The sequence below is a fragment of the Macadamia integrifolia genome, chromosome 11 (assembly GCF_013358625.1).
Source record: "Macadamia integrifolia cultivar HAES 741 chromosome 11, SCU_Mint_v3, whole genome shotgun sequence".
NCBI classification, from domain to species: domain Eukaryota; kingdom Viridiplantae; phylum Streptophyta; class Magnoliopsida; order Proteales; family Proteaceae; genus Macadamia; species Macadamia integrifolia.
Window position 1 is genome coordinate 5,611,370 of NC_056567.1, and position 10,954 is coordinate 5,622,323.

General features: G+C 37.1%; 1 protein-coding gene across 1 annotated transcript in view; it reads right to left on the reverse strand.

The window, feature by feature from the left end:
- Positions 1-1,328: 1,328 nt before the first annotated feature.
- LOC122093954 (membralin-like protein At1g60995) overlaps positions 1,329-10,954 on the reverse strand; it is a 26,255-nt gene continuing 16,629 nt past the window's right edge. Inside the window, exons 5-11 of the mRNA XM_042664518.1 lie at positions 7,328-7,417; positions 7,163-7,279; positions 5,436-5,521; positions 5,146-5,252; positions 4,936-5,024; positions 4,759-4,835; positions 1,329-1,995 (exon numbers count right to left, since the gene is read on the reverse strand). Of these exons, the coding sequence (XP_042520452.1) occupies positions 1,516-1,995; positions 4,759-4,835; positions 4,936-5,024; positions 5,146-5,252; positions 5,436-5,521; positions 7,163-7,279; positions 7,328-7,417 (1,046 nt within the window). The 3' untranslated portion in view covers positions 1,329-1,515. The remainder of the gene's footprint in view (positions 1,996-4,758; positions 4,836-4,935; positions 5,025-5,145; positions 5,253-5,435; positions 5,522-7,162; positions 7,280-7,327; positions 7,418-10,954) is intronic.

A 10,954-nucleotide genomic window follows, 5' to 3' on the forward strand; every position in this document is an offset into this window, starting at 1 on the left:
GAACTGTGGGAAAGGTTGCTCAGTTTTCACTTCTAAGTCAGGGTCACATGTTGGAATGAAATTTTTTAAATGTTCAATGAATTGTCACTTCTTCATGTGGGTTGACCATCTTAAGATGTGTGACTGTGGGAACGGTCAATGTAAGGTCAGAACTGCGAAAACAAGTGCGAATTATGGTCGATATTTTTGGTGCTGTCCACAATCAACTGGGGTATGAATTTTTTAAATTTTTTGTTTAATTTAATTTTGTAAACTTTTTTCAGATGTTTAAGATTTGAATGTTTATTTTCTTGTATTCTTATAAAATGATTATATTTGCTTTATAGGTTGAAAACAAAGGTTGTGGAATGTTTGAATGGATATCAAGTTCAAACCCAAGTTGTGATACTTACCAGACTCCACCAAGGTCCATATGCTCAGAAACATCAACTTCATCATCTCCTTCCCCTTCATCAGACTATATCAAAGGATACTTGAACGGTGCAATAAAAGAATCTGAGGGTCATATGAGGATGTTGAGAGATGTTCTTGACGTAGTCAAGAAGCTTGATTTAAACAAAAATGTATGATGAACTTTTTTGGAACTTTTTAGAAAGAAAAGTCTGAAGCCATTGTAATGATATTGAGTTCATTATCTAATTTTTTTTTTTTTGTTCATAGAAAGACTTAATTAGCATTTACTAGTACCTGGATGGACTCAGTACTATATTCGAGTATTTACGTGCTTCTTCTCTCATTTGGTCCTAAGGACCTATATTACTGGCTTCTTGCTTGGAGACTGTTGTTTATAAATACTTTGAAGCATATATATCTCCATAAACCAAATCATCCGCTGGTTTGGGCAATTTTCAGATCTGAATTATATGGTACACGATACCTATTTCGATTACATGAACTACAATAGAATCATGTCTTGGAATGTTCTCCCAGGTTTGGCCTCTTCAATTTACAAAAAAAAAAATACAAATAAAAATAAAAAAATAAAAAAAATAAATTACTGCACTACAGTATTAGACTTAAAGGTTTAGGGTTACACTTTTTTTTTTTTTAACATATTACCATAAAAAAGAAAAGGAAAAAAAAATTAAAAATAAAGTACATGTGTGGACCAAATTGTATTTTTAGGTTTTGTTTGTGGGAATTTTTTTTTTTCAACAGAACATGGGTTCAAAGACTCAAAGGTAACCAAACAGTTTTACACTCAGAATCAATGCCCAGAATCAGGGTAACCAAACAGTTTTCACTTAGAATCAAGTGACAGAATCAGGGTAACCAAACAGTTTTCCACTTAGAATCTGGCCAGTAGAATCAGGTAACCAAACAGTTTTTTTAACGAGTTGAAATGATTCCAAAGAAACTCATTCATTTGAGTTAGATCCAGAATCCATATTCCATGGGATCTGATCCGATGGATAATTCGAACCAAACGCCCCTTAATGTACCAACTGAGCCCAAATGTTACCAGGCACAAGGAACCAGGCTAGACAATCACCACCCCTGGAACAACCTAAACTCCTATGATCTCCTCCATCTACTCTGGCCTGTTCGGTTTTCCTGCCGTGGAGATTCTGCAAAAACCTGGCCCTGGTCTCTCACATCTCTGAACATGGAAAAAAAGGAATTTAGGCCTTCAGAAGATGCCCCACCTAAGATCCACAGCAGCATTGAACTGAACGAATTAAGTGAGCCGGGGTTGGTGTTTGCTTCTGCTTGTTGAGGATCTGGTTGTTCAGGAAATTGTAAGGGACTGCCAACACTATCTAGGTCGTTAATATCAGTTGGTTCAGTTGCATCATTTGGCAGCCTAGCTTCATCCAGCCCAGGTCTATGTGCAGGTAATGAACTAGGATCCCCATGAACTGCACCTGTGTTCCTTGTGTTTAATCTTGTGATATGCAATGTTGAGGCTAGGATCGTAGAAGAGGTGATATGGAAATCTGGAGGCTGCTGAAGCTGAGATCGGCGATTCTGCAAAAATATTTGTAGAGCTGGTACCTGCGATGAATCAGAGCCAATAAACTCAGAATTGAGTAATAAACATAATACTAGACACAACCACCATAGTAGTCATCGGCTAGGCACCACCTAGGCATTCAGGCGCCTTCTTGGATCCAAGGTGACATCATGTCTTGCTTGATGCGAGAAGGTGACTACCTTGGATGCCTGACCATCACATTGTGGCATTGTCACAACATGCCTTATGTTATATCAGTTTTTCAACACAACTTTTTTTTTTGGGAAATTTACCACGCCACCCCTTGGAGAATGCCACAATTATAAGACCACCCCCTCTGTTTCACCAAATTATACTCAGACCCCCTACAGTCAGTCACTGTTAAGGACTATACCTTATTTGCTGATGTCAACAACTATATTTTATTTTAAATACTAAAATGCCCTTACTAAATGTGAAGTACCTAAAATGCCCATGTAATAAGTCCCACCCCAAATGGATAGTTGTTGTACCTTTCTCCTGAACGATTGCCGGATATCACAACGGCAGCGGCATCGCTGACATTGGTGACCGGATTTTTTTTATCCTTCTCTGTTTCTCTTCCATCTCGGATTGATAGTAACGACTGTTGCGTTTCATTTCTTCATTATTGATAATTGGTTGAACAATCCCTTTGCCAATCGTAATATAGTGATCATTTGTCGGGTGTATCCTCCTCTCTCTGTTTTAGGGCAGTGTTTTAGCGTTATCTGAATGAGTTTCGACACAATTGGGAGGGACAAAGAGCAATTTCAGAGAGAAAATTGAAAGGAAAGGTGGGAAGACCGAGAAAGGATTTCGGAATCTCTAAATCTGAGATCGGTGAGGTTTTAGGAGAAGAATATGCCGAAGGGATTTCCTTACTGGAAAAAAGAGAGTGAGAGTGAGGATTTCGACAGAGAAATTCTCGTAGAGAAGAAGCAACCCTATGCTGATCCATAGGGGTTTTCTTGGAGAGAGGATTGGAAGGAATTAGAAGGATTTGAAAGGGACTGCAGAGGACGATCCGTTTGAGGTTTGTTTCCGAAAGTCACTCACTCTTCTTAAGGTAATTTCTCCTAACTTGATTCCTTTATTTCTGCATGTTGAAATCCATAGCAGCTTTGAATCTTTTTTCTCTCCAATTCATGACAATAAAGTTTGTTTAATGATTTCCTTGGCATCTTTATTCTCTTTCTTCTGGTCAAGCAATTTCTATTCATCTCTAGTTATCTACGAAACAAACGGAGCCAGGGGTGAGGGAAATCAAATGATTGGAATTGCAATCATAGAGACTGATGCTGATTTTGGTCGATTCAGACCAAGATATAAAGGGGTTTTGTTGGATTCAGATTGATGCCGTTGTTGGATCAGAGTTGGACCGACGTACATGACAGAGAGACAACCGATTGCCAGGAAAACAGTGAAGTGGAGATCTGGCGAGAAGCAATGGAGCAGTGCAGTTTTAGATGCACACTATCTCCGACTTTCAGAAGACGAGACTGTTGAGACAGAGAAAGAGGGGTTTGGATTAAAAAATTTGTTTTTTTATCTGCAGAATACCTAAGTTTGGTTTGGATTAAAAATAATAATAAAAAAAAAAAGAAAAAGAAAAAGAAAGGTGTAATGGTTAAAACATGAGTTTTTTAATGGTAAGGGTACAACAGTCATTTTAACTCGACACTTAACAGTGACTGACAGTAGGGGGTCTGAGTATAATTTGGTGAAACAGAGGGGGTGGTCTTATAATTGTGGCATTCTCTTGGGGGTGGCGCGGTAAATTTTCCTTTTTTTTTTTTCCTTCTAATATGCTTATATTATATGCTACATTCCAATACTTTGCTTATTATATGTTTTCTTATATTAGGTCATAACAACAATAACAACAACAACAAACAACAAATTCAGCATTATCCCAACTTATGAACTTAATGGGGCCAGCTACGTGGATCCGTTTAAAAAAAATAAAAAATAAAAGGGGGGGGGATGAAAAGATGAGAAAATGAAAATAGAAGGAAGTAAGAGAGAGAAAGGCATTGATATGGCTTCTATGTTGCATATAAGCTTAATTATGTCAGCTTATCATTGCCATATTACATATACTGCGCCTAGGCAGGCGCCTTGTCATCTAGGCACCCCCAACCTTGCAACCCACCAACCATTATAACAAGACCTATTACAACTCAAACAAAATGGAGGATCAGTGGATTGTCTTTGTCTATTTATCCCAGTGTGTTAAATATGGGGATCAAATAAGAATATGTGAAGGCCAATCCCAATTCTGACAAATCCGTATCGGCCGTGGCTGTACAAAAACTAGGGTTATCGGGACTGATTCTTCGCTGATCTGGATGGAATTTTCCTGGATCGATCTGGATCCCAATTCTGGGTTTTTGATCTGTGATCTATCCCCCAAATCTGAAGATAGGGCCAGAGGCAAGTTGAAGGTCCAACAATTAGGAGCAAAGATTCAATGACCCTTATATTATTAAACAGAGACCAAATGTACACACTAAAATGCAGAGTACTGAAAATAGTCCAATCATGGTAAGCATATGCAGGTTAATTTTTCATATTTGATAGAAATAATGTGTAAACAGTTGGAATCACATAATATTTTCCAGTGCAGTTTTCTTATTTGATATAAATAAAGTGTAAACAGTTCGAATCACATAATATTTTCCAGTGAAATTGTCAAGTGTGAAAATTTGGAAGAAATATCCTTGATGCTCTTAAAATTTGCTTTGTGAAAAGACTTATGGTCATCATTATTACAACATTGTTACCTCAAAGCGGTTCCAGAAGTATAGGATGAGGTGTTGCATGAATGCTGCTGTTGCAGAGAAAGCTAAATAGGAAAAACCTGGAAAAGGAAAATGATGGCAGAGAGACTGTACATGATTTTCCATAAAACATAGATAATGACTTCAATTAGAACACGAATTTATGATAAAAGGGAGTACCATAAGCATACGAAAAGAAATAGATGTGGAACACCAGAAAATAGAGCAAGAAGCGAGGGAAGAACTTCATTGATATTGGTGTCCGGACACTGCATTTCAGTGAAAACAACTTCCATACAAGATCAGCATTAATCTGAGGATTTCATAAACACAAAAAAAAACACAGGGAAAGGGGAGGGGGGGGGGAGAGAAGAAAGCGAGAGAAAGAACCTGATCAAAGTGAACAGTTCACAGAGCCATACAATAATTAAGACCATGAAGGCAAGCAGCTGATCATCATAAAACTCGAACAGGAAAAACAGTATGCCGATCATTATCTGCAGATATAATGCATAATATAAGCCAAAATTTAACAAGCTTATATGGAACATTGACAAATGTAGGAAAATTATCAAAAAGAATACAAAAATAATATATCATTAGAAAAATATTTTTTAGAGCATATTCTATGCCCTGTACTGTGCAAAAGAGGAGGATCAACAGATAAGAGATATACTTACCGGTACAAAGACTAGTGACTCAATGACATGCACAAAGATCAACTGAAAAGTTGGAAGCTGATGCCGAGCATGGTGTTGAAGCTGCACTGCAAAAATTTGCCAAAAGGAAGTACCAACATGTGGATTACCAACTTGTAGCCACTAAAACAAATCTACTTAAGAGGATGTAGAATAATTGTCCTGCTCTCACTTTTCTTGTAAGGACAAGGCACCTGCTGTATATATAAAGTGCACATTTAAGGTTGGCAACAGGTGGCCAGACTCCGGATTGTGGCCAGACTCCGGATTGGCCAGGACCTGGGCCTAAGATTTTCAATGCAAACCTGGCATGGACCAAGCCCAGTGAAGTCCCACTGGAATTAGGGCCAGGTTTGGTGTTCACATATAATGCCTGGCCTCGGCCCAGGCCCAGGTCCTGCCAGGCCTGAGATTCAATATGTAATTTTATACACTATAGGTATTTATGCATATATATTAGATGTATACATATCTACTTCTTCCATTCCAGACTCAGTTTTAGAATTTTTCTATGTCCCAATTTGTTTGTCCATTACAATGTTGCTTGCCCATAATCCGTTAGCATGTTTAATGCATTAAAAGAGGGAGAGAGTAACAAGAGACAGACACACTTATAGCAGATCTATCAAAGCCAAAGGTAAGTTTGGAAGATTAGCAGTAAACATTGAGGAAAAAAGTGAGATTTTTCCAACTCGACAATCTTTGAGAGAAGGAAGTGTGTGCACAAAGTGTATGTATATATATATATAGACCCCTCAAGTTGTCAAATAACTTGTAACCTTACCTTTTTTTTCCCATTTTGTATAACATGCAATTTTTTCAAATGAGGGTCTACATTGTCATTTCACATGTATGCTTGAAGAATGTGCATAATGATGTCACTTTAAATTATTTTTTTTTAAAATCCTTAAACTTAAAGAACTTTTGGGAATAAGAAGAGGGGCAATGAAAAGAAGGTGTCCATTTCTAAATACACCTTTAGAGCTTTCATTCATTGTGACTTAGTGGTTGTGGGTTCACACACACACACACACACACACACACACACACACACACAAATGTATATATCCCTAAACATCATATAGAATATTCTAGCACATCAAACAGTTGAGCCAAACTTCATAGTGATACAAAAACTTTACAGAAATGAATATACCTTTTATTTCATGTGAGAACGATAGAAGCCCAGCCTGTAATATTATGGGCAGCCCAGGCTTGAGCCTGAGGCCTCAAGGTCAAGCTGGGCTAGGCTGGACTGAGCCGGGGCTGGGCGTATGGTCATAACCTTTGGTAGGAGGGCCTGACTATATCCTGGCCTGACATATTGTGAACCCTTATGGACAATTAAAACTGTGTACAGGTTTGGTGGTTTTGGGTTTAAGTTGATTTCAGTTCAAAATGGTCACACATGGAAATGGTTCTTTTTTGCATTTAAGCTGCTAACATAAAAATAACCCATGTAACCATTCTATTAGGATATTTTGACTTTGCCTTTTCATTTTATCTGATCTCATGTCACTTTGTGTTGATCTGAACCTGATTCATACCTTAAACATGTCCTGCTCAGGTTTGGATGAATTTTCAAAGTCGTGATTGGGCAGACCCAAATGACCCATTAATTTTTGGGCCATGCTTGGGTTGCCATTTTGTGTTATATTACCCACCTTACTTGTGTTGTGTAAATTTTCTTCGAGAAAGAAAAATATTACCTGTGAATTTAAGCATGCGTGTCTGTGTCTCCCTAAGAGTAAAGGAAACCGACATGGTTGTTGTGAAGAAAACAAACAGGGCCATCATAAGCACGCCACATTTTTTCAGAAAGTAATCTGCAAGGAGAAAGGATAGCATATTCAGACTAACTCCAATCTAAGCACCTTTACCCATAAATGAGAGAAATTTCCACAGAAGGAAATAATTTGCATTATCTGTACGTAAGGGAACCATAAAACCATTATCCAAGGCCACTGAAATCAAACATGATTAACAGTTCATCACTGAGACAAATGTTTAAGCATATTCTTACTCAAGAATTACTAAACTGCTCAATAAGTGACTGCAAAGTTTCCTAAAATGTCTTTGAAAAAAATTAATTCAATTTTATTTCTAAAAGTGGCTTCTAGAAGAGCACATTCCAGCATAATTGTCAAGGCACCAAGGCAGTGGAGGGATGCCTAGGCGCCCTACTGTCCCCCCCCCCTATCCCATATATCTAGTATACACATCATAAACGACATAACTAAATTACTAGTCAATTAAAGAAACCAACAATTAGTCATTAATTATCATCAATTGTAAGCCTGACCGATTGTTCACAACAAACTAGCAGTAAAAACCAGCAGTTAAATATAAATTGAACACAGAAGATATTTCAGTAATTCAGTTCAATGATGTTTGATATGTCAGAAAGGCTCAGAATTGATTATGGCAGAGAATTAGCATTAAACTATAAAGGTATAACCAAATACAACAATATAGCAAGCATTATAATCTTGTATGGTGCTAAATAAATAGGCTAGGAAAAGAATCTATATTATATAACAAAACATTACCAAAAAAAATATAGCATAAGGCGCCTGCGCAGCCACCTATGTAATGCCCAGGTAGCCAAAGCGGTTGCCTTAGCTACATCCAGTAAAGCGAGGCATCACCTAGAAACCTTGAAGGTGCCTGGGCAATGCTTTGACAACTATGCATTCCAGTACATATGCATGGAATAGATGGAGTCACCTCTACCAACAACACAACTATGTTCAATTAAATTCTGACTCTGTTTCAAACCAAATATTTCATAAAATGGCAAAATTTCTGTCAACTATTGCACATTTTGGCCAAAAAATAGAAATATGTATTTCAATAATCAAAAAGTTGAATTCTTCCCTAAAACTTCAGGAAAGGTTATTTAAACATGATTAAAACACACAAAAAGATGGTAGTTTAGCTTCGGACCCTAGGTTGCACTATATGGTGTAACCTACAATATCCTTTTTTTTTATATAATCTATTCTATACATAATTTAGTACTAGAAAACATAAGATTTAATTAAAGCAACTCAAATATGTATTAAGAATGAAGAAAATCCATTTGCCAATTGACAGTAAAATCATAGACATCTAATCACTGTCTATGATGGTGTGGTGACTAGTGCGAGAACTTGGGGGTGTCAAAGTATTGAATTTTGAATTATAACTGGATTACATCAAGGATCAGCTTTAAGCCCCTATTTTTTTTTGCGCTTATCATGGATGAATTAACCAGAGACATCCAAGATGACATTCTGGGGTTTATGCTTTTTGCTGATGATATTATTTTGGTGATTAAGACAAAAGCAGACATTAATGCCAAGTTAGAGTTATGGAAATCAACCTTATAATAAGAAGGTTTTAAAAAAGTAGAATGAAGACGGAATATATGATGTAATTTTACTTACACGAGGACGGATAATGAGGTTGTGAAAATTGATGAGAGGGAGGTTCTACAAAGTGATTATTGTCATAGTTATCAAGGTGTCACCAAGGTGCTGGTAAGGTGGCGCCTAGGCGCTGAGGCAGTTCTAGGAGTCTAAGGCAGTGGTCTGCTTTACATTCAATACATAATGCGACCGCCTTAACTAGTAAGGCGCTATAAGGCGACGCCTTATGCACCTTATGACGACTTATGTCCAGGTGGTCGCCTTATGTAATTTTTTTTAAGTTACTGTTTTTTAAAACTAATTTACACAAATTCCAAATGTCATTTGGAGGAAGAATACACTTGAGATGCATGGGATTAAGACTATTAATACTAAAACTAAAAAAAAAAAAAAAAAGGATTCACAAATCAGTCCTAAAATCGCATGGGTTCACTGAACTGAAGAGGGAAGAACCAGCTGATGGGAGCCTTCCTCCTTTGGATCTTTGCTCCGGCGGCGGCGGCGAACCTTCATACCCTCTTCTCCACGAGGTGACATTTGGTTTTTCAAACTAGTCCCAGCTAGAAGTGTCCAGAACAGGAAACTAACCCCACAAACCCCCTTCTTCTACAACTCCGTTCCCGGCGGCCGGTGACCAAGGGTGAAGCCTCCTTAGACAAAGGCAGGTACGTTTGATGCATTTTTTTTTTTCATCTTCTTTATTCTTCTTCTTAATTTTACCTGCTGTTTTTCTTCTTCTTTCTCTTAATCTCTTTTATTTCACTCTTTTTTTTTTATTTATTTATTCTTTTCTTACTGCAGCTGATGTAGGTATTTTTCTTTTCCTAATTTCCTCTCCCTTCTACAATTCTACCTTTTTTTTTTTGGCTTCCTTTCCTCTGTTTTTTCATTTTTTTTTCTGCTTTCTTTTCCTCTCCCAGTCTCCCTTCTTCATAGCAACAGTACAAGTGTGCAACCTGCAGCTCTCTCTCTCTCTCTCTCTCTCTTTTTTTTCTTTTTTTCTGTTGGATGGGCAAAATGTGTTGTATTGTTGTCCCATTTATTTTTACCACCTTCCGTCTGTGTCTGACTACTATGAATATTCATATGATTGTACGCCCTTTAGTTTTTCCAATAATTTGCTTTCCTATGGAACAAAGTTTGATTATTTATTATGGCTGCCATCTGTACATCATGTTTGGAGATGCTAAATTAGCTCCTATGATCATGTTTGTTTAGCTGTAAACACTTTTTCATCTTGTTGTAAATAGTTCATATTTATTATGGCTGCCATCTGTACATCGTGTTTATAATTTTGTTTCATCATTATATATTTATACTATATGCTATGATGATTGATGATTGATGATTGATGATTGATGATTGATGAATGATGAAGATGAACTTAATTTATTCACTTCATTGATTTGTTTTTTTATGAATATCTTGCATTGATATGAAGTATAAACCTTTAATCTTTATTTAGCATATAGTAGTATTATATAAATTTTAATATGCCATATGCGTCAAATAGAACGGTTGTATAAAAAAATATAACACAAGAACTCTTTATTCAATAAAACAACGCCTTGTGCTTGCCCTATTGCCAAAGCGCTCCGAAGGACCCTCAAACGCCTCAGTCGCCTCACCGCCTTAATAACCTTGATTATTTTCTGTATCTGGGCTCAATCATAAATAAAGAAGATGATATAGAGGATGATTTCACAAAGAATTAAAATAGGATGTATGAAGCGAGAAATGCATCCGGAGTGTTGTGTGATCAACGTATTCCTTTAAAACTTAAAAGAAAGTTGTATATGACAATTATATGACTGACTATGATTTATGGTGCAAAATGTTGGGCAGTTCAAAAGCATCATGTATATAAACTCAGTGTAGTGGAGATGAGGATGTTGAGATGGATGAGTGGTAAAACTAGGAAGGATAAAATAAGGAACATAGTTATCACGGCGCCTAGGCAAACTGAGGCAGTTGAAGGAGGAAATTCAAGGTGACACCGCCATCTGGGCAACCAAGGTGCCAGGTTGAACCACCTGAACACCTAGACAACTATGGCAAGGAATGAACATATTATAACTGATTTGGGTGTAG